At 37.7% G+C, this 23,693-nt stretch overlaps 1 protein-coding gene across 1 annotated transcript in view; it reads left to right on the top strand.

The window, feature by feature from the left end:
• Positions 1 to 23,693, top strand: part of myo3a (myosin IIIA) — a 60,021-nt gene that overhangs the window by 14,761 nt on the left and 21,567 nt on the right. Inside the window, exons 4-14 of the mRNA XM_079447606.1 lie at positions 3,757 to 3,861; positions 3,959 to 4,058; positions 11,034 to 11,110; positions 12,468 to 12,613; positions 17,300 to 17,365; positions 17,637 to 17,792; positions 18,721 to 18,759; positions 19,393 to 19,492; positions 21,826 to 21,942; positions 22,564 to 22,668; positions 23,071 to 23,154. Of these exons, the coding sequence (XP_079303732.1) occupies positions 3,757 to 3,861; positions 3,959 to 4,058; positions 11,034 to 11,110; positions 12,468 to 12,613; positions 17,300 to 17,365; positions 17,637 to 17,792; positions 18,721 to 18,759; positions 19,393 to 19,492; positions 21,826 to 21,942; positions 22,564 to 22,668; positions 23,071 to 23,154 (1,095 nt within the window). The remainder of the gene's footprint in view (positions 1 to 3,756; positions 3,862 to 3,958; positions 4,059 to 11,033; positions 11,111 to 12,467; positions 12,614 to 17,299; positions 17,366 to 17,636; positions 17,793 to 18,720; positions 18,760 to 19,392; positions 19,493 to 21,825; positions 21,943 to 22,563; positions 22,669 to 23,070; positions 23,155 to 23,693) is intronic.

The following is a 23,693-nucleotide window of genomic DNA, read 5'->3' as shown; positions in this document are numbered from 1 at the left end:
TAGGGCTCATGATGCTGTGACCTCATGAGGATGGCTTCACTCTCATCGTAAAAGATCTCTCTCAAACACACAAAGAGAGAGAAAGAGAGAGAGAGAGAGAGAGAGAGAGAGAGAGAGAGAGAGAGAGAGAGAGAGAGAGAGAGAGGGAGGCTTAAACACAACTTTTCACATGGTTACTAACTAACCATATTAACACCAAAAGACATGTAACAATATTATATGCATACAAATAAAAAACACACTGCTTAGTCTCGTATTTAAAACCAACATTTCATTTCCAAATATTTCACACAAAGCTCCTCCCACACACCAAATTTCTGAAAACATTAGTTATTTACCCTTTTTTAAATAGTCAAATTTTGGCAGCCACCATTGCCTTTAAAACACATCTTGCATCGAATGAACCTTTACCCAATATCTTGTTTTTCAGAGTCTTCCATATTGCCATTTTAGCTACACCCAACAAAAAGTTTTACAAACATTTTTTTTCCTTTCATCAAAAATGTATTTAGGACCACTAACAAAACCCCCAATGGAATTATCTAGAATCTCAAAACAATCATTCAATACAATAAACAAAGAGTTTGTACAGACTCCTCCAGGATGCTTTAATGTCTGGACCAAACATTTCTGTCCACCTCTTAGTTCGTACTTGTTTTAAATCATTCTGATGAGCAACTTTAACACAAAATATGTAATTAATTTCATGAAACTGTCCAAGCTCTGGAGTCCGAAAATGTAAAATTGTATCCTCATCTTCAAATGCTTTTACCAATATTAAAATCATGATTAGTTCCTGCACCACTATGCCATCCTTACTTATGTGACCTTCCATCTCCAAAACATCAGTTATTCCAGACACTTCAATACGGCTTTCAACCATACATCCATTCTACGTAGACATCTCATTTCTTATGCTCAATTGACAACTTGATCCCCTACACTCTCAATAGAATTTTCCTCACTGTTCCTTACATTTTCAGTGCTAACCTCAAATTGACCTCACCATTGACAGTTTTAAATGGTCTTTGAAAATGTGAACAGTGAGTATATATTGTGGTGCTTTCTTTTAAGGGTGAACTATCTAATATCTGTAATAGATGGTTGCCAGAACGTTGTTGTATGGTGAGTGTCTCCTAACACAATTCAAATAAAGTTCAAGTATGTAATTTTCATCACAGTCTTTGTGAATATATTTATAAAGTGTTGATCCTTTAATGCACGTCTAAGGCACATTTTTCTGTTTGACTTATTTTTTCTGCAGAACACAAAAGAAGATATTTTGAAGAATGTTGGTAACCAAACAAACATTTGACCCCATGAACTTCCATTGTATGAACACAAACCCACTAAGACGTTTCTCAAAATATCTTCATATACAGGTTATCAACCACATGACCGTGTATAGATGATGAAATGTCTTTAACCTTAACTAACCAACCAATAAGATATTGGATCGAGAAAAGTGGGTGTGTCATATCAGAATGAAGTCCATTTTGATTTCGTGTTGACTTGGGGCAGCACTTTTTACCATTATTAATAAATAAATCACAAATAAGTGGCTTAAGCCATACATCAACACTCATAAACTGATAAGAAACAGCAGTTAGCTTTATTAACTCTTATAAACGATGAAGGCGTTCTACAAATCCAAAGGCCCCTGTGGGCGCAATAATAATGAGATTTGAAGAAAGACCCGGAACCTGTGAGAATACATCAGTACCCCTTAAAACATACCTTTGATATATTGACATTTTACCTTTCCTGCTAAACCAATGACAAATAACCAGTGAAAGAAAAGATGGTTTACAGCACTTAATATCCATAATTTACATCCAGAATAATTTATATGAAATAGTATAAAATGAATATACAGTAACAAGAACAAACTGCATATAGTGACCTAAACTGAATGTAAGTGTTTATACTGTACATAGGTCTATGTTTCATGAAACTGAAAGATAGTTTGTGGCCCCTTAAAGGAATAAGTCACCTAAAAAGGAAACCCAAATTCACTTAAAGGGATAACTCATTCAAAAATAAAAAATCTGTCATCATCTATTCATCTTCATTTTGTTTAAAGATTCACATAGTATATTAATCTTTCTTCTTTCATCAATATCTTCTTTTGTTTTCTGCAGAAGAAAGAAAGTCATACAGGTTTGAAATGACATGAGGGTGAATCAATGATCAGTGAATTATGCTTTAAGTGATTTGTTGGTCGACTTGCTGACGTTTGTACAATCAATCGCTTCTCACATTTTCTGAGTGTAAGTAGTTTTAACTCAAGCTCAATGCAACCTTCCACTCAATGCAACTATGCGACGGGAAGCTTCTAGGAAATAAATGTGTTTTAAAATGTAAATGCACTCTCAGGACATGAAGTAAAGGGACTCATTGATGTTCTCTTTGAAGTTTCAGCGTTTTGCTGAGAAGCAGGATCAAGGATTTACAATTTGTTGCATTAGTAATGTTAGGGCCAGTGTGCTATTTTTTAGTTCGTTGGTTTGTCTTGAAATGTGAGGTACACAACTCGGTCTTTCTCTTGAACATAATGGATTATGGGATATTGTTTGTCAAAGCATTCATACAAACATACTGTCTCATTACAATAGGAGAGGGTCCAATACAGTCGTGTTTTCCTTAGGTCGTTTAAATGGTTCTAAATAAGAGGGTGTCGTTGTTGCCTTGGCAACAAGCAAGACAATTTTATGTAATTTCAGGAGGGTTTGCCTGCGATAATATAACTATTTTCACCTTCGTGTCCTTTGACTACACGCAAGCATTCAGAACACAGCATCAAGCCTCTGTTGGTTTTTCAGGATATTTTTGTTGTAGAGCTGGGATGTACAAAAGTGAGAATGAGGACAATAACTAACTGCTCTATGTACTTTCGCAGGTTACCATGCACTTCCTCTTGTTTTTAGGCACCCCATTTTGTTAATAATACTTCCTTTGTTCACTGAGATTTGTGTCCATGTTGAAATTCTAGAATCTACACACTAACAATACACATTTCACATTGCACCCTATCCTTTCACCATTTGTTGTTGATTATACAGCTCAAATAAGAATTTAATGTACGCACACTGCACTCATGCATACCAAATGGAACATGCTTATTTCATGGTAAACTAGTAAGTTCTTTATAATGCAGTACATACTGTCACAATATGTTTGATGCAAGGTTAAATCTCCAGAACACAAGTGTTCATGCATCACAGGTGAATAGGGCTTCCATCCCATCATGTGTCATTTTGTCCCGTTGTGTTGACTCTGTGTCCACTGAAGACTCGCCATCATGTTTTTAGCTGATTGGAGTGGCATCTGATGTGTTCTTCTGTTTTTATAGCCAATCTGCATTCAGAGATGCTCTTCTACACACCTCAGTTGCAGCTGGTGGTTATTTGAGTTACTGTTTCCTTTCCATCAAATTAATTTCGGTCATTTTCCTCTGACATCCACATGCACATTTCCTCTGACAGGGCATTTTTGCCCACATAACTTTACGTGCCATTTACTATGAACCCTAGATATAGTTGTGCATGAAAATCACAGTGGATCAGCAGTTTCTTAAATACTCACACCAGCCCGACTGGAACCAACAGCCACGTACAAAGTGACTAAAATGACACTCCCTTCCCATTCATATGATTGGTTTAAACATAAGCATGTCTATTGAATATTTATTTTTAAGCATGTCTATTGAAATATTTTATTTTTATTGAATAGGCTAATGTGTTTATGCATTTGCAGCTGTGCAACGGAGGGTCTGTAACAGATCTGGCCAAAGGCATGCTGAAGAGAGGAGATCGAATGGATGAGCCCATCATCGCCTACATCCTGCATGGAGCTCTCATGGTAAACCTCAGAAACCAGAAGCAGTGCTGTTCCTCTACATAAACAAATGTTTCTTTCAGCTAGGAGTCTTTAACGTGTGTGCTCTGATCTCTAAAAGGGTCTCCAGCATTTACACATCAATAAAACCATTCACCGAGATGTCAAAGGCAACAACATCCTACTCACCACAGGAGGAGCCATCAAGCTTGTCGACTTTGGTAAAGAAGTTGTTCTTTTATTGGTCTTGCTGGCATTGACAAAAAGCCTCGCTGATTAAATGTGTGTGTTTGTGTGCATGTCAGAGACCGACAGTGTGAGCTACACATGGGTCAAAGCCATTACATCAGAGTGTTTGGGTGTTAATTGAATAGCACTTATTTTTCATATCAAAAGTAGAATGGATTTATGCAGAATGATGATGGAGGCCTAACACACTTCCATTTAGCCCCTGTCTGCTTTTAGTCACTGATGATTTGCTTTTAGCCTTTCTTATACAAATGAAGCTAAACAGCATGTTCAAACAGAGCTTGTGGTCACCATTGTACCCGTTTGTGGTTACTATGGTTATACTGTTTTTTTTATATTGACATGGCTATTCATTGCCGCTGGTTGATGGGCAGGCTTTTCACCCAGGCTGTAAGTGGGACGTTTTTAAGACCCTCTGCCAAAATAGCTTATTATAGAGCCTAAAACCTTTAGAAATCCGATAAATGCTTTTCGCTGAGAGACGAGCCAGCAGCAAGCCTTTGTGACGCCGCACAGCATTCGCCATGCTTCATGTGTTCCCTACACCCCCTTCTCTATTAATTTCCAGCCTAAAATCCACTCTAAATGTAATCTCTTCCTCTGTTGTTCTCTGGGCCACGTTTAGCCCCAGATAGGAGATAGTTGCCCCCCCCCCCACCCACCAAATCCCCCCTCATGGAGGTATCAGCCCGGAACAGAGGCAAATAAAGCCCATAATTAGCCGTCTGCTTCGGAGGGACGCGCTAGATAACGGGACACCCTGCTCTTAGTTGGGAGGGGTGGGGTGTGGGGGTTGAGCATATGGAGGGAAAGGTGGGACGGACACCGTGGTGAGAAAAAAGAGGATGGAGTGATGAGTCATGCAAGAAACTCACGACTAGCAAACTTGCTGTCAGCAGAATATTATTTCTGTCAGAGTTCTGTCAAGGACTCTGAAGTGACATCACAGAAATCTGACCAATAGAATTTCAGCTTGTGATCAGAAGGTTGCCGGTTCTAATCTCAGTGCCAGCAGGTCATGACTGAAGGGCCCTTGAGGAAGACACCTTACCCCTGATTGCTCTGCTGTAATGTGCCACTGTATAAAACTACTTGTAAGTCGCTTTGGATAAAAGCGTCTGCCAAATGAATAAATGTAAATGTCACAGAGTGAATTGCAGAGCACCATTTTATTAAACAGAAAGTGTGTTATCAATTAATTTGGTCCGAATACAGTGACAGGAAGTCCTACCGGCCTGTCAGCCGACTGTATATTTGCATAAGGCAAAGTTCACGCATAATAAACAATCTAACATAACTGCTAACAATACAAACAAAGCAAACTTGCTATTCCTAGCCAATGTAAAACTGCCTGCCCAAGACAAACTGTTGCTCATTGCAACACTTAGATTGCTTGTGCATACGTTATGTAAATATGTTTTTCTTACCCATAGATTCATCTGATGGTTTGGTGTTTTAAAACTGACACTAACCCTTTGACACAGCATCTTAAAAACACTCCACATAAAAAGCGAGACACAGGAATGACCCAAATAGTCATAATGTGTAAAACAAGATGTAAAAAACAGAGCAGATAGCAAGTATGAAGACGTTTGTGTGAACAGGACCATACACTAGAGAACAGAGCATATATGAAGTGAGAACTTAAAAAGGTAAAGGGCATTAGTGTCATATATGTGCCCATACAGCCGTGACAAAGAAAAATCACAGATGGGATTCCTTCATTATTCCCATTATTTTTCCTAGATATCAAATAAGAGCAAATGGAAAATTTCACAAAGTCAGCTCAGATTTGCCAAGGCTACATGTAAATATAACAGATGATTTCAATATGAACTTAAACAAGTCACGATATGGAAGGACAGAACCTGAGCGCAGGCAGTAGGTAAGGGAGAAACAATGATTTAATAAATACAAAACAAGACCCACGAGGGGGTAAAACAACACAGCGATAATAGCACGCAACTCAACAGGAACAATAATCTTACAACACTTGACAAATACCAATAACTGAGGAAGCTAGAGGACCACGACAGGCATTATATTGGAGACTAACAAAGGATAATTAACAAGGGGCAGGTGTACGTAATGAAACACTGAAGGAGAGCTAAGGAGGAGATCAGAGGGGCAGGGCCAAAGACGAGACCGGAGAGAAAGCAAATTATGTCGTGACTGACAATAATGTGTTTCTTTCCACATAAAACACGTGGTACTGTCATGATCCCGCCCCAAGACTAGAAAAACCTGACAAGATGTGGCAGAACCATGACAAAACATTTCTCATCAGGAACAGTAACAAGCCTGTTTAAAATTCTGGAGAAAATGGTGTGAGTCGGCCCTCCTAAGAGTTGTTAACAATATCATGTTGACCATGGATTCTGGTCATTCTGCGGCTCTAGTTTTATTTGGCCTTAGCTCAGCCTTTGACTTGGTCAACCATGATATTCTTTTATCTCGACTAGAGGCATCTCTATACGCTGTCAATCTCTCCGAGATCTACGGATGCCAACTTGTTGCATATTCCAAGGACCAGGCTTAAAAAACTAGGCGATCGTTCCTTTTCTGTTGCGGGACCACGATTAAGGAATAACCTTCTCTATGATATCAGAACTCCCCAGACCCTATCTGTCTTTTTTGTTTTCAATGGCTTTCGATGTCCCATGATATTTGTGATATCTTTTTTCTTCTCTGGTTTCTTTGCCACACCATTTATAGCTTGGGTGTTTTTACTAATACTTTTTTACTAATATACGTTTTAATTAAGCATTTTCTCTGTACCTTTCATTCATTGTTGTAAAGCACTTTGGTCAACCCTGGTAGCTTTTAAATTGTGCTGTATAAATAAAGATATATTGTATTGTACATTCTACATTCATTTTACAACCCCCAAACTTGTCATGGATTTAAATAATAGTCTCATTTGTTTCTATTTTTGTTTTTCTGAAGCAATTAAAGGGAAACCTCTAATACAGCGTTCACACCAAACGCGGTAAATCGCGCATAGTTGGACGCTTAAACATTTTGAGATTACTTGTTTCATACGCGCGTGAAAATCAATTCACAACAGACAACAGACAATTTACATCATGGGAGGGGCTTCTGCCAGGCGGCTCCAGTCTCGTTGCGAAATGGCTGACATGGATTTTTTTGGGAGGGTAGCTGTGCTTTATGTGTTATGGAAGGCGTAGACTCTTTTGGTGATGGTCTGGGTCCATCAGATCCTCCTTTGTTGTTTCGGATTTCTGCCTCCGTTCGCTACGTCATAATCACGTAACCACTAGAACAAGCTCCTGGTCAACGTAGCAGGAATTTCCGCCAAAGTTCGAATTTTTCGATTCGCGAGTCAAACGCTCGAAACGCATAATTCGCGTGAATCGCGTCGCAGAATGTCTATTGCGTCTTTGCATTGACGTAACACGTAAATCACTCACGCTTAACGCTTCATTCGCATCTGGTGTGAACACACAGTAAGTTGACACTTGAATGAAACACAACTGATTACTCAACATCAGATTTCAGTGCCATCTACTTTATGAAACCTTTTCTTCGAACGATGGTTTAGAGAGCTGACAATTTCTTTGAATTTCTTGCTTTTTTCCAGCACAATCCGGAACGTTCTCGGTAATCCTGCACCTGCTAAATATATGTTTGTCAAATCTGCATAATTTAACCAGAAACATTTACATAAGCAGTGACGTTCACAATGTCAGATTAGTGTAGCCACACACATGGAAAATGGAAATGTGGCATTATACTGTAGCAGGAGATTTTCAAATTGTCATAGGGCTTTAAAGCCCCCTTGAAATAAGCATGTGACTTTTGTCACCTGCAGTTCATGTCAATTGCCTTTAAATACTAACTTAATGCGAAAATAGGTTAAAGATTTACATTTTTAATGAAATTTATTTATTTTTCTTTGGAAAGAAAGGACAAATTGAGGACATTTTCTGCTAGGACAGAGGATTGCTTTCATTCAAGACATGCCCTTTAGAAAGAGAATTTTCATATGACATCAGGTACATTTAAATGAAAGGATGAACCAGTTTTACAAAAACACAGGAGTCAAGGTTGAGCTTGTCAGATCATTTCAGAAAGTCTTTTATAATCCACATTCATAATAAATTATTAATTTAAGTAGAATACTGCATACCCATGATCACCAAAAAAAAGTCAACAAAAACTTTTTTGTTTATAAATCAACGTCGATGACTGGAACAATTTATTCTATTATATACAGTATAATCTATAAGGCTGTAAAAACATACTGTATGTTTAAATCAGTTTATTGTTATCGGATGTATTGCTTCTCCAGAATAGGGATATTGGTGTCAAATGCATTTCTTGGTTTGACCGTCAAACTAATTTTTCCCCAAAATAATCCAGATAATTCCTGTGTGTTTGGTCGGAGACGTCCTCAGGGCGATATCTGTCTCCTGCTATCAAGAACCGAGGCACGGTGAGTGGGTGGCTCCTCTGTACGCAGGGGCTCCACGTGCCCACTTTTGAGAACGCTCAAAGTCATATCCGTTTGAAGGGGCTCACGCTATACTGAGCAGATAAAACCCCCACACTGACTCATCTTTGCAAAAACAGCCTGCGTTATTAGACAAGACGAGCGGGAGAAGGAAAGAATGAAGGAGGGCGCTTTGCTGCTTTTGTCATGAATATTCTAATTGGCTGTGTTATCTCTGATGATGATTTCGGCTCGCCCCGGGGACCTGTGCAAATCTAATGTAGCAGAAAGTGAACAGCCGCAGGATGGTTGTAGTGTTGTGTCTGTATGGATCTATTGTCCTTCAGTACATTTATTGTCTGTGATCCATTAATAGCTCACAGCATACTGTATATCAATCCATGGTTGTTTGTTTATTCATTTCTGATGTAATGGTTATTTAGTGCGATTGTGAATAATTCAAACAAATCTGCTGTTCTTATTTCTACCATCACTCAAGAGCTTTAATCTGATCAGAAATGGAAGGAATGTTATTTTGCAAAGAATAAAAAGATGCTGGGTGTTGATCGTTTATCTCACAACTTATAACATCAATCTGCTTCCAACACAATGTGTGTAGTTGTTTTATCCAAGTCCAAAAGGAATAGATAATAAGTAAGTCAGTTGTACTGTAGGTTGATTTCCAACCGGTCTGGCATACTGTGGAAAACTGGGCCCAATCGACGAAAGTGTGTTTAGATCTGTTTTTGTCCAGCCAATGGATGACTGACAGGCGAGTTCATTTACCTCTCATGAACAACTTTAAAGGGATTTTCTAAATATTTTGATTTTTTTGTATTTACAAATAGTTGCATCTCAGCCAAATATTGACCTATACTAACAAAGCCATACATCAATAGAACATGTATTTATTTAAAAACTGATCCTTATGGTTGTGTGGTCCAGGGTTACATTTGATGTTTTATTAAATTCATGTTATTTTGGCATGTTTGAAAAGACTACTTAAGTCCCGGTTTCACAGACAAGGTTTATCTAGCCAGGACCATACCTTAGTTAAATTAGGATATTTAAAGTCCAAGCAAAGTGACATTAAAATTTGTGTTCTGAGTTTGTCACACAACAGAAATGTGTGTTATTAACCACCCAGCCAAATTTGCATGGAGAAAAAAACATCCGGGTATATAAAATAAATTATCAAAATCTTGGAAAAATAGGCAGGACTCTCTGCTCTCAAACCCTGGGGGTGTGTCTACTGTCGCCACTGAAACCACACCCACTCGCGGGAAAGCGGCTGTTGTCATGACACAGATTCTCAACTTTCAAATGATCTAGAAAGATTGTGCAAAGAAGAATGGTCAAAGATCACTCTCTCTGTGTTCGCAGATGTCTTTAAGTCGCTTTTATAAAAATGCATTAGTTAAAAACATTACTGGTATGCATCTTGAGACAAAAAGATATTTCAGGGTAGTTATTTTAACTTCAGAAAGCTCAATCATTTATTTTAGTCTGGGACTAGCCTTAAACCTCGTCTGTGAAACCTGGCATACATGTCCTCAATTATCTAAAACCTTGTTTAATATAATCCCAGTTGCCATGTTATGTTTAAAGTGGTATTTGCAATGAATTACACAAGGACGGCTGGATTTAAATGTGACCGTGTTTACTTGAATAATCAACAACAAAACACAGGAAACGGAACACAATGAAATGATCCACACAACGACAACACCAAACAACCAACCTAAGAATCACAGGTGTTTTTGTATAAACAGACAAATCAAAGAAAACAAGAGACAGGTGCAAATTATCAGGGCGGGGTTGCAAGGCAAGGCAAGGGCAGTTTTGTATAGCACATTTCATACACTGTGGTTATTTAACGTGTTTAACAATTTAGTTACCACTTTAACATGACTAGTGGAACTAAGATCGGACTCCAGAATCACACAAAGGTTCTTGACTTGATTTTTAGTTGTTTGACCCCTAGGGTCAATGTATACATTCACCTTGACAAGACTACAACTAGAGTAATCCACTGTCATGGCCAAAAGTATTGGCAGCAACATTAAAGTTTCAGCTTAATCTGGTGTGGTGTTCATTCACATTGTTTATAGATTATTATGCAAAGTGATCAGATGCAATTTAAATAATTGCTAATAAAAGCATCTCCCCAGATGTCAATCCCATATAGAGAACCCATGGCCATTCCTCAAAAAATTGCCATCATCTCAGAGCACTAATAAGGCAAGAATGGTTCGCCATCAGTCAGGATAAATATTATTTCTTGTATGTTGTTGCCAATAAATGCCTTTAATATTTTGTGGTTTGTTCGCTATTCAAATTGTGTTCCCATTGCCAATTGGCTACAAGCCAGTCCACAGTCGGTTTATTAAATGCCCGCAGACAATCCAAACATGCCGACAAACATCCACAGAAGCATCGTGAAGAACAGCCTGAAACTTTATTTTGTTTTGTGTGACTTTTTCTGTCTCTTTAGGGGTGTCAGCTCAGCTGACGAACACCCGTCTCAGGAGAAACACTTCGGTCGGGACGCCATTCTGGATGGCCCCTGAGGTGAGACCATTTGGGAAATTGTTCACAAAGCATTCTGGTGGTTTTGTGGACTGCAGAGGTTGTTCTTTGTTTTCCATAAGATTTACATGTGAGGCAAGGGATGAGGACTTAAGGCTCTGAATTAGTTTTGAGTTTCAATAGGCAACATTTTCATATGACTCATGGGTAGAGGCTTACTCTTCTCGATTTGTTCAAGGTGTCAAAACAATAAAAACTCAAGATGAGATTTAGCAATAGTGAGCTTTTTACCATCTTAAACATCTGATCGGAACATTTTGGCTTCATCGCTGTACTTCATCGCTAAAGACGCTGGATGGTTTATTTGTGTTTTTAAGCTTCAGGTAAGACTTTCAGATCTCGGCATGTTTTTCCATCTGCTTAAGGTTATATACTCTGTGTTCAAGATCAGTAAGGGCCTTCAAGACTGAAGGGCCATTATTTTGTTTTCAGTTCTGTACATTTCTTATGTTTTATTATTATTGTTAACGTCCCTGTCTAGTTTTATTCTTGCTATTTTATATTTTTGTTATTTCAATTATTTCTAAGAACATTAGAACAGTCTTACATATGGTATTATCTTGATTTTACAGTTTAATTGTCTTTTTCTGTGCAATGATAGTGTTTTTTAAATGAATGTTCCTGTAGATTGACTGGTAAATGAATGTGGTACACATATACCTATGAAATGTAGTGTAAATTGCTTTGGATTAAAGTGTCTGCCATACTGCATATATTGAAATGTGTTTTTTATTATTAATTATATTATTTTTATTTATTATTTTGTTTGTGATTTACAAAATACTGTTTATTTTTACATAATTTATTAATATGTATAGATTTTTTATTATACTTTTTAAACCTGTACTATATTTTTTATTTCTTGTAAGTATATTTGACGAGCAATATCTCTCGCGCGCACACACACACACACACACACACACACACACACACACACACACAAAATGGTTGGGTCCAATGACGGTTCCGGCCAAAATGGATAATAATTATTTTCTAGGTAATTTACAGCGCCAGTTTGTTTTGCCCATATTTGAACCAAACCATGGGTTAAAACAACACAACAATTTTACATTGAGTGTATGACTGCTTTTCTTGACAAAATTAACAGTTCTGTTGCCCACTCGGCTTATTACAAGTGATACAAATGAGTAATACAAAGACTGAAGACTGTAGACCTACCAGTGCTGTTACTAAATATTAAAATGCAATCTCAGTTAGAGAAACTAACTAGTAGATAACTTAATTGCTACAGAATTGTGGTGACAGTCATCAATATATTTATTGGGTTAACTAGTAATGTCAATAGTACTAAAGTAACTTTGTTTGTGTCTTTGAACAGGTGATCGCGTGTGAACAGCAGCTTGACTCCACGTATGATGAACGCTGTGATGTCTGGTCTCTGGGTATCACAGCTATAGAGCTGGGTGATGGAGACCCGCCCCTCGCTGACCTTCATCCAATGAGAGCTCTCTTCAAAATTCCAAGGTGACAGAGCCTCAGCAAAGCTTATTTAGGGAAGTCGTGCCACTCTGCAGCCATCTAACTGCCTCTGGTCAGTTAGGGCAGTTATTACGTAACTTAAGCAAGACGTGAATGGCATTACAGATATTTCTACAATCGGCGGCTAAAATTCCAAATAAACGAGATATTTACAAAAAACATTTAAAAATGGCGTGAAACATTATTTTTCATAGATAGCTATATATACTACACATGCGCAAAGCTTTGCTAGGGCGGCCGTATTGAGCGTTGCGTTCCTCCCCATTAATTTCAATGGCGGTGATTCATCTTCTAAATATTATCATCTTTGGCCTTAATCTCAAATTTTCTCATTTATGTAGTGCATTTCTCTCCCAGCCTGATAGCCAGACCTCAGATTGTTGTGTCAAAGCTGCTTCTTGAATTCAGTGTCAGCCAGTATATGAAGCCATTTGGGATTTTAGCATGAAGATGGATGACACTGCAATTTTGATCCTTGAAGCTGTCAGAAGCTAGCCTACTTACATAGAAGTCTTAAGTATGTACATCCCCTCTATGAAGTGCACGAAAAACTCATCTTTATCTGGATAAAAGAAAGTGTCCGGAACATTTTTCTTTCTATTATGCGCCAACCTGTCTGAAGGTGAAACTTGATTGTTTACAAGTCCACAATGCAATCTGCTATCACTACTGTCATCTTGATGGTGCAGTACTTTTGGGTTTGAATGCACACACACACATACTATGAGCGTTGTGCTGTGATAGCAATTCATTTGTGCAGTGTTGGGGGTGGACTGTCAGAAATCACTGAGTGGTGTAGTAATGTTCTTGACTGCTCATGTACACACTGCAGGCTGTCATTGGGTTTCTCATGGATTTCTTTCTTATTCGACACACCTTATTCCCCAGCTAACGCTGAGAGTGAGCAATTTTGGGACACACCCATTATAATCATCCATTTACATGTTCTTTAAATGTTCAGCTCAAGATTTACATGGAGATGGGATGTTTGGGTTTAGATCTGTATTGAGGATTTATATTTAGGACTTCAAATTAGACTGTGACTGTATGCGACTCTTTCTTCTGTGAAACACGAAAGATATTTTGAGAAATATTTTGAGATATTTTGAGAACAGGTTTTGTGTTCATATGATGGAAGACGATGAAGGGATATGTTGGTCGGTTGAGGGTGAATAAATAAATGATGCTTAATTATTTTTCCTTTTTTACCGTAACTATTAATTAAACTATCTTTAATAAATGTCTCTGGTTTGCTTGTCGTCTAGACCACACAGTTGCCCGCATCCCTGACTTTTGCATTGAATATTCAGTTTCAGTCAGTTATGTGTCACATTGTGCAGGTGTTTATTTATATTAAATTAAACATCTTAAAAATGAACCATACGTTTTCAGTGTATTTTGTTTTGAACGTTTGTCATAAATGTACTATATTTTCACAAATTTAGATACACTTAATATAATATTAGGGGGGAGATTAATTAAAAATATAGGTTAAAATTAATTCACATCTTAGATCCCCAATTTGTTGAATTCATTGTAGTTTTCTGGATTACATTGATGCAATTTGAACTGCATGGTGTCTGTAGAGAGAAAGAGAGGTCTGGATGAGAGCTGGTGCATGTCCAACAAACAGCACCGGGCCAGTGCCAGAAGAGTCTAGTGTTACATTTGTGTGACCCAGATTAAACCAGACGCAGCCTGAAGCCCTGGGCGGAGCATGTCTGTATCACCACACAAAACCACAAACAAGACAGGCATATACACATTTAGCCAGCGGAAAAGGGCGAGAGACAAAATTAAAACATAAGCACATCCAATGAGAAACCTATACAGTGTTTAAATGTCACTAATGTCGACGTTGAATTGAATTGAATACCATTTTAGTATTTCCATCAATTCACATCCATTTTATTTATATATCGCTTTTCACAATTTGCATTGTTCCAAAGCAGCTTTACAGGAAAAAAAAAACGGAAAACACAAAAAAGGTAAAACACAGAACATGAATAGTTTAACTTGTTATAAAAACACCTAGTAAATAATATCTAATGTCAGCAGTCTCCCGGTGGTTTATTTAGCATATTTTGCATTAATTGAATGCTTGGCTAAAAAGATGTGTCTTTAATCTAGATTTCAATTGGGCGAGTGTGTCTGATCCTCGAATAGTATCAGGAAGGCTATTCCAGAGTTTAGGTGCTGCTTAAAGAAAGAGAAAGCTCGACCCCCTTTGGTGGATTTAGTTATTCTAGGTATTATCAAAAGTCCTGCGTTTTGAGATCTTAGAGAGCGTGATGGGTTGTAGTGTGATAGAAGCTCTGTTAGGGGCTAAACCCTTTAAGGCTTTATAAGTGATTAAAAGAACTTTAAAGTCAATACGATACTTAATGTGTAGCCAGTGAAGGGTTGATAAAATTGGGGTTATGTGATCGTATTTTCTGGACCTGGCTCGAGCTCTGGCAGCTGCGTTCTGAACTAACTGTAGTTTGTTTATTGATGATGCAGGACAACCACTAAGTAGCGCATTACAGTAGTCAAGTCTTGAGGTCATAAATGCATGAATAAGCTTCTCCGCGTCAGCAACACACAGAATATTTCGTAATTTGTCAACATTTCTAAGGTGGAAGAAAGCTGTTTTTGTGACATTTGAGATGTGATTTCGAAATGACAGGTTGCTGTCTAATATAACGCCTAGATCTTTTACTGTATTTGTTGGAGTAACAGTACAGCCTTCAACTTGCAGTTTATAATCAGAAATATTCGGTTTGCGTGTCTTTGGTCCGATAAATAATATTTCTGTTTTATTAGAATTTAAAAGAAGGAAATTACAGGTCATCCAATGTTTTATATCTTCAATGCACTCTGCCAATTTGGATAGCTGGGAGGAATCATCTGGTCTTATTTTCGAGATATTTTTATTAAATAAACAATTTCATTGTTAGGGTATCGATGGGCATCAGTTTTAGCATGGCAACTGAGTGCAATGAAGATAAATCAAATGGCTTCAAAACAGTTTTTTAGATTGACTGGACTATATTGGTTAGAACAACGTATCCCTAGCCAAAATGTTTAATAATATGTTGTATTGATCTGTTAAGCCAATTGAATTGTAAAGAAAAAAATTGTCAGCAAATAAATAAATAGATGGATACAGAAATTCCCAACTGATAATATGTATGATGGTTGAGAAGCTCATTTAGCTTGGGCAAGAAACCAACCCCCCAGAAACCACTCAGCAACCGTTTAGAAGCACTGCGACCCCCGGACAACCACCCTAGCAACAGCATAGCAATATGATAAAAATCCCTACAAAGAAAAGCCAAATTGAATATTTTTTATTTCATAATCTTATTTATAGAATAACACAAATTGTTAATGTTTTTTTTCTGGTGATAGAGATGTGACCACAATAGATTCAGTATTACTAAGTTTTTCTGTGTTGTCACTCCCCCCTCTAGTTGTTCTCAGCTGCGATCTGTATTTTTTTTCTACTGTGTTTTTGTCCTTCTGATAAGGATGCATTTTAATAGTCCAAGCGTTTCTGCAAGCCGTTTCCTTTTCAGCACCTGACAGCCTCTGTTTGTGTGGGGCATAGCGTGAGATAAGCAGAGATGTATGCCCCCCCATTAGGGTAATTAATCGCTGTCAGAGGAGCAGAAAGAGGTTTGGTCCTGATGCGGTAGCCGTGGGGCTGGAGCACACCTCCTCAACCTCCCTGTTAATAGCCCCCTTCACTAGGACACCAAATGACGCCTAATTAGCTCTATTGTTCCCCAGCGGGAACGCTTGTCAGGTCCCTGGTGAGTCAGTAAAGTGTCTATATGCTTACTTGTCTACGTGTACAGGGGAACAAAGCTTTTAGAAAATGCCAAAATGCTGTTTTACTTGTGCAACCAGCCTATTACTGAAAAAAAGACATATTCTTTATTATGGGAGACTTGGGATTTTGGTTACACATTAATTTCCAGAAGATTTTAAAATGATTTAAAACTGAAACTAAAACCTCTCATCTTCATTTTTCATGGTTTTGTCATAAATCCTTGCTCTTGGTCACCCTTCGTGTTTGTGCGGGTTTTTCTAAAAAGTGTCAGTTATTGAGATATAAGCTTTCAGTCTGACAGCAAATTAGACAAAAATTTTATATTAGAAAATATTTTGCGCAAAGATGCAAATAGATGCAAACTTGCGGCAGGCGATACGAATAATGCAAATCGGGCGGTGCGAATGCGCCTCAATCTCCTTTTCCGTGCAAGTTGAAAATACTCGTCTGGTCATTCACTTGAAAATAATGAACTTTTCCCGCGAGTAATAAAGAGCATGGAACATGATTGTTCTCGTTTGGTGTGAAGCCAGCATTTCAGCTCAAATCAAGTTCAATCAACTTTTACCTTTGTGTTTTTGTCCACAATTATTGATATTTTTGATTTATTGATACATTTTTCTGAAAACTGAATTTGGAAAACATTCTTTGTTTACATTAAAATATTCCTCCGTTGAAGTGACAGTTAATTCACATCTAAACATCAGGCAGTTTAAGGCAGTAATCTAATAATCACATCAAGCTAGAAATGTGTTTCCTTATGAAATGAATGCCATCGATTCACGTTGAGCAGCTGACTTCATTTTTCATTTCACACAAATCTCTTTCTATTTATCTCTCTTTACCCTGTACAGAAACCCTCCACCCACCCTACATCAACCTGAGCTCTGGACTACTGAATTTAATGATTTTATATGCAAGTAAGTGAACCCTGTTTGTTTGTCTACAGTATGTGCATGTTTTCAACAAACACAAACAGTTTTTCTCTTAACAAAACTTTAACTTCTTCTTCTGCATAAGATTGCTCTGACAATTCGCTGCTCACGTGCGTCTCATAACTTTAATTAACCTCCCGCTGCTTTACCACAACAGTGTTTGTAATTGAATTAATCTTCACAACAGTTTTTTTCGTAAATCTAGTCCTCTGAACATTTGTTCCGCACTCTCATGTTTGCGATTGTGCCCCTCCAGGTGTCTTATAAAGGATTTTGAGCTAAGGCCCAATGTGTTTGACCTTCTTCAGCATGTCTTCATCAGACAGATTGTTGGACGAGAGAAGACGCTGCAGAAGCAGCTGATGGAACTGATCGACCTCAATCAACAAATAGGCGTTATCGAAAAAACAAGGTAGTCAGAGACTGTCGAATCAACCCTTGTGGTTTTGTGAGTCTGTATTTTACTTTGCACAAAAGCTGGAAGTTTTTACTTCGACCGTGACATTTGTTATTCTTGCAATTCAAATGTGCTCTTCGTCATTTGTTACAGGAACTGTTTTCACCCTAATGAAAGGAAAAGCGCTTTTGAGAAATATGCTTGAAATTATGTGAGATCATATGAGATCAAGTAGGGGTAAAATGTGCCTCTAATTGGTGTTTGATCAATAAAGGCGAAAAGAAAAACTTTACTGTTGGAAATTTGGAATATGATTGTGGTGGGAATTTGCATACAATTTGAAAAATTCCTCTAAGATGTGGCTCAAGAAAGAAATGACACAACCAGACGGGGTCCCTGGATTTGTACCCAATCAATGATAACTGATAACTATAGTTATATTAGTGTAATAAAAACTGATTTATTCTTAAAAGTGGAATAAAGCAGGAGATCACCTTGCAGGATACTCTGTTTGAAATAGTGACCTCCCTATTGTCGGACACCTTTCATTGCTAAAATCGAAAAGAAGCTCAACTAACAGGTGTCAGGGTCAAGTCTATATCGCTACCGATATGCCTCCATACAGTAGTGTCGCTTGTTAAAGACAAATTTGCAAGAGCATCACAAATTGTTCCGTTCACCTTCATTTCCTGGATTGTAAAAATAATAATTGTGTAAAATAATGTTTGTCTTGCAAAGTGAATTGCCAAAGTCTAGCAGAGAAGATACAAAACTGGTGAGAATCTGTAACATTTTAAGATGGCTTAATTTTTTTAGATGATGCTACATCAAACAAAAGTGTTTATGTGGTTATGAGTTGGGAGACCCAAGTGACACAGCATCCCATATTGGGTTTAGATTGTTTAGGTTTAGTTTTTATATATTTTATGTTTTGTCATTTAAGCCATCATGGAAAGACTGAATGGCAAGACAGTAATTCAAGGTATGAGATATTGGCTGTCATATGAAGCATCAAGATATACATGTAGCAGTAGCGGCTTTCTGTATTTGAACATGTGTAGAAACTTCCCTTCAAATTATACTAAATGTCTTCATTGTGTGACCTAATGGTGTGTTCCTGCATTTTTGGAAAACATGGCTTTATGGCAGTTTATTTACCGTAAGCCTGTTATCATATGATATTGTACATCACAATACAAACGATTACAAGAGTGACATCATTACATACATAGAATTTAGTATTGCTACAACAGCATATGCAAATAGTGAGAAAGTTGGTTACAAAAGTAACTAAATTAGAATATCAGGGATCATAAAATCACGAGATGGAATTATATTTCTTAACTGTTCATTTGAACTGTTCCCATGATGCCTTAAAATGTTTTCTATGTAGGCAGCTCTCTAGATTTTGGATCGGAGCTGTAGAATAGAATAACCTTGGATTGGGTCTTTTAAAATGAGTGAAGTATTTTTTTATTTACAGCAACTATTGATTTTTATATCCTCATTATATTTAATGGATTTATCAATAAAGCTACCAAAGTAGTTTGGGGTATTACGTATTGATGTAACTTTCATGGTTGTGTTTCAAGGTTGTTGTGTTTTTTTGTTACAGGCATGAGCGTATTCACACCAAAAAAGGCAGCTACATGACGTCTCAAAATCAAACGTGTGATGACGTGGAGGATCTCGCAACCCTAGAGGCTTTAGATGAAGTAAGAATACACACACTGGTTTTATTAGTTAATATGTGGCCAACATGTTCCACAAACAGAGTACAAAATGGGGCTGGAAATTCATATATTTATAGCAGGTGTGCAATGTTAAACAATTTTTATTGTGTATTGTATTACCTTATTATCAAAAAATTTGAATTGAATATACATAAAATATTAAAATGCAATTGCCTTCCACAATGGCTAACAGGGTTGAAGATTTAGTCTAAATGAAGCTATCACTCAGTAGTAGCTATAGTTTTGCTATAGTAACATTGCATTCTATTATACATTTGTTTCGGAGTATGTGCAATCCCTGGGACAGAAACCCATGACCTTGGCGTTGCTTGTGCCATGCTCTAACCACTGAGCTACAGGAAAGCAATATATATACATAACCAGAATTTATTAAAATTAATATCACATTAATCTATCGATCTGCAACATTTATAATTCAAAGTGTCAACAACAGCCACAAATCCATATAATAAATGTCACAATCAATCCAATGTCATCATTAAGTAGAAGGAATAACTTGATATGATGTTTCCATGCCATTCACTTGATAAGCATGAGCGCAGTCACTCCTACGCATGACTGCATGTTCATCTATCACATCCACAATATGTTTTAAATTAGTAATAAAAATACTGAACTCAGAACGATGAATACTGTGAAGTGCTTTCAATTTTATGGAGTTAATGTTAAACAACTAGTTAACAGTGTGACCACGGGTGCACGCAGACAAAACGTTTTACAGTGGATAGGAAAAGGTCTTGTATCGCTTCCACATCATATTATGTAAGACGCATTTATAAAGAATGGCAAAGATGCAGATGTCATGTTAATGCACACACATTGTACTATGCCTATGAAGTTCACTCCTCTCTGTGCCGCTGTGAACATCTGATGGATGCGCTAAATAACGTTTTCATAATAAGAGTTTTAAAGTGGACTAATGCGATCTCAAATTCCAGTACAGATTACAAAATTACCCAAATTCTTTAGGGGGGCTAAGCTAGAACTTTAGGGGGACTAAAGCCCACCTAAAGAGGGCCTAGCGACACCACTGGTAACAGGGTTGAATATTTAGCCTAAAGAAGCTATCACCCCCAAATGTCGGTTTGTATTTATCTATAAAGTATTTTGTTGATGATATACATTTAGTTTTTGATTTTCCTACAGTAAGAGGGTAGACGATTTATCCTAAATTAAGCTCTTGCTCTAGCTAATTATATATATGAAGTTTCTACTACTAAAATATATATACTGTATATATATTGCCTACCAGAATGGGTAACGGGGTTGGTGATTTAGCCTAAAAATGCTATCACTCAGTAGTAGCTAGTTTGGTAGCTGCAAATGTTGGCTTACCTGTATCTATAAAACATTTTGTTGATGATAAACATTTAATTTCCAGATTCATTTGAAGGTTTCTGTGGTGAATTTTTGATCATCCTTAATAACGGGGCTGAATAGTTGAGCTTGACAAATGCAATCTACACTAACATTTGTGAAGAAATTGAGAAAATTGACGCTGTCCACTTGCCTTGCTGTGGAAAGTTTCGAATTATGGTTCTTTCTGTGTTTGTACTAATATACACACGGATAATGATTTGAAGACCAGTTAAACAAATTATGTAAGAATTATGACAGCTGTCACTGTTTGAACAAGTAGGTCAATACAGGCAAAAATCTTTTTATGGAAGGAGTGTTTGTGTTCGAAATGTTTTATGTGGTTATTGTTTATCAACATGGAATATTTCTTTGTTTTGCTCTGGTTTGTAAAATGTGCCAACTGTGCACTTAGAAGTGCCAGGACATTTTCAAGCCCCTTTTCAGAGATTTTTCAGAGAAACTGTCAAGCGACCATAATTCATCCTAGCAGTTTCATTTTTCAGCTGTCAGATGAATACATAGACAGATTAGTGAACAATAAAACGGTTTGTATTGAACACACATTTAAGGTGATTTATCAATGCAGCAAGGGTCTCATTGACACTAGATGTATTTTCTTATCCATTAAGGTCGCATCGTCGACTGCATGTGCTTTTTATGCCTGTGTCCTTGGACAGATATCACCAGTAGACTTGTAAACTGTCTGGTATGGCCATATTGGGAACAAATCGCACAAATTTGTGTAGTATGCAATATCACAATGTATAGACCCATGAACGTAGTAGTCTATGTAATGACCCCTCTCCCCGTGTCTGGGGTTAGTCATGCATGAAAATGGAAGCTCCTGTGAGATATATAATGGTCATTTCATTGTATAGCATTATGCAGTGGTTTGATGGAAAGCCATATCTGATATGTAATTGTTTCTCTGTTAGAACACAGTCACTGAACAACTCCAGAGGCGTTATGCGAAGGACCAAATCTACACCTACGTTGGAGACATCCTTATAGGGGTTAATCCCTTCCACAAAACGGAGCTTTACACCCCTGAGGTGTGTTTACATGATTTCATTATAGCTGCCATCATGTCATAGTCTATTACATTACATTTACTGGCACATCTCTTATTTGATCTCTCTTTCATTTGCCTCTTGTGCGAGATTGTTTCTTAAATGTCCATCAGTTTTGTGTTGTTGTAGTTTATGCTGTGAGACTTTATGCATTTCAGTGCATTTTTCTGTCACTTAATCTCTTGGCCTAATCTAGATTAATAGAATGGTTTGCACAATACTGACGTTTCACATAAACAATCTCAATAAATGTTTATTCATTCCAAGCCTGTCCCAACTGTTAGTGATTTATCATTATGCAGTAACGTTAATAAGTACAGTTTGCTAAAGCATGCATCATTATTAAGTGGTAATATCTCTCTGGATACATTTGCATGCTGCGTCAAAATTGAAAGACTACTGTACTCAGAACATCTAAGCGGCCATATAGCAACACATTAACTACCATTTTGAACATATTACCAACCACAGAATAATGCACTGGCAACGAGCAGGAACACCCTAACAACCACAGAACAATTGCACAAAAGATTCTTTCATATCCTATTTTGTTCTAAACATTAAAAAATTCAGAACCTGACTCTTCTTTTTGTTCTGTGACAGCATTCAAATATTTACGTTGGAGCCAAAAGAGCGTCAAACCCTCCGCACATTTATGCGGTCGCAGACATCGCATATCAGTCTATGGTGTCTTATAATGCTGATCAGGTAAAGTACAGTATGTTCTTCTGAAATCTGCTGATGTGTGCCGGTCATGATTGTGTATAGAGGGTATGGATGTGTTGTCACTTTACCATGTGAACACCATGTGAGCACGCCTCTGTGAGGGGCAAAATGACAGCTTACAATATCAGGAAATGCAATTCCGTGCAACATTTTCGTGTCCAGGAACATCTGATTCCATGGGAAGTCGTAAGGATCACCGTCGAGCCCAGCTGCTAGTCCCGGTTTCTTTGTCTCTCCTATTCTCCTCAGTCATTTTGCTGCATGTTTTACCACTCAGGGGAACGTATCCTGGTGCTCAAGGGGGTCGTGTCCCGGCGGGAAAATGATGTCAATGCATACTATCTATTGTTGTGGCCTAAACCATGTTTGTTCCTCTGTGTTCAGTGTATTGTCATCAGCGGAGAAAGTGGATCTGGGAAAACAGAGAGTGCCCACTTGTTAGTCCAACAGCAGACCGTTCTTGGAAAGGTACATTCTTACTGTATGTTTCAGTATGACTGGAACACCAAACTATAACATTGAAAAACAAATGCACGGATTCTAAATATGCTATTATGGAGGGTGACGATAGTGCCCTACTGTCACGGATAGCGGTGGTGGACAGAACCGTGGTACATGTAGGGAAAGGGTTAACAAAATACTTTTATTAATAAACAATAAAACCCACAATGGGGTAAAACAAGAAACAATAAGGATAAACAAAAAAAACATCTTATGAAAAATAAACAAACTCCAAGATAAAAATAGTAAGTCCAAACACAAGACAGGGCGAAACAGGAAGAGGCTAAGACAGGGTGAAACAGGGTAAGACAAGGCAAAGGGAAACAGGAACAGGGTAAGACAGGGCAAAGCAAAACAGGAAAAGGGCAAGACAGGGCAAAGCACAACAGGAAAAGGACAAAGCAAACCGGAAAAGGGCAAGACAAAACAGGAACTGGGCAAGACACAGCTAAGCGGAACAGGAAAAGGGTCAGACAGGGCAAAGCACAACAGGAAAAGGGCAAAGC

Source organism: Barbatula barbatula, assembly GCF_947034865.1.
Source record: "Barbatula barbatula genome assembly, chromosome: 23".
NCBI lineage: Eukaryota > Metazoa > Chordata > Actinopteri > Cypriniformes > Nemacheilidae > Barbatula > Barbatula barbatula.
Note: the sequence above shows the minus strand (reverse complement) of the source record. Positions and strands in the feature narration are given on the sequence as shown.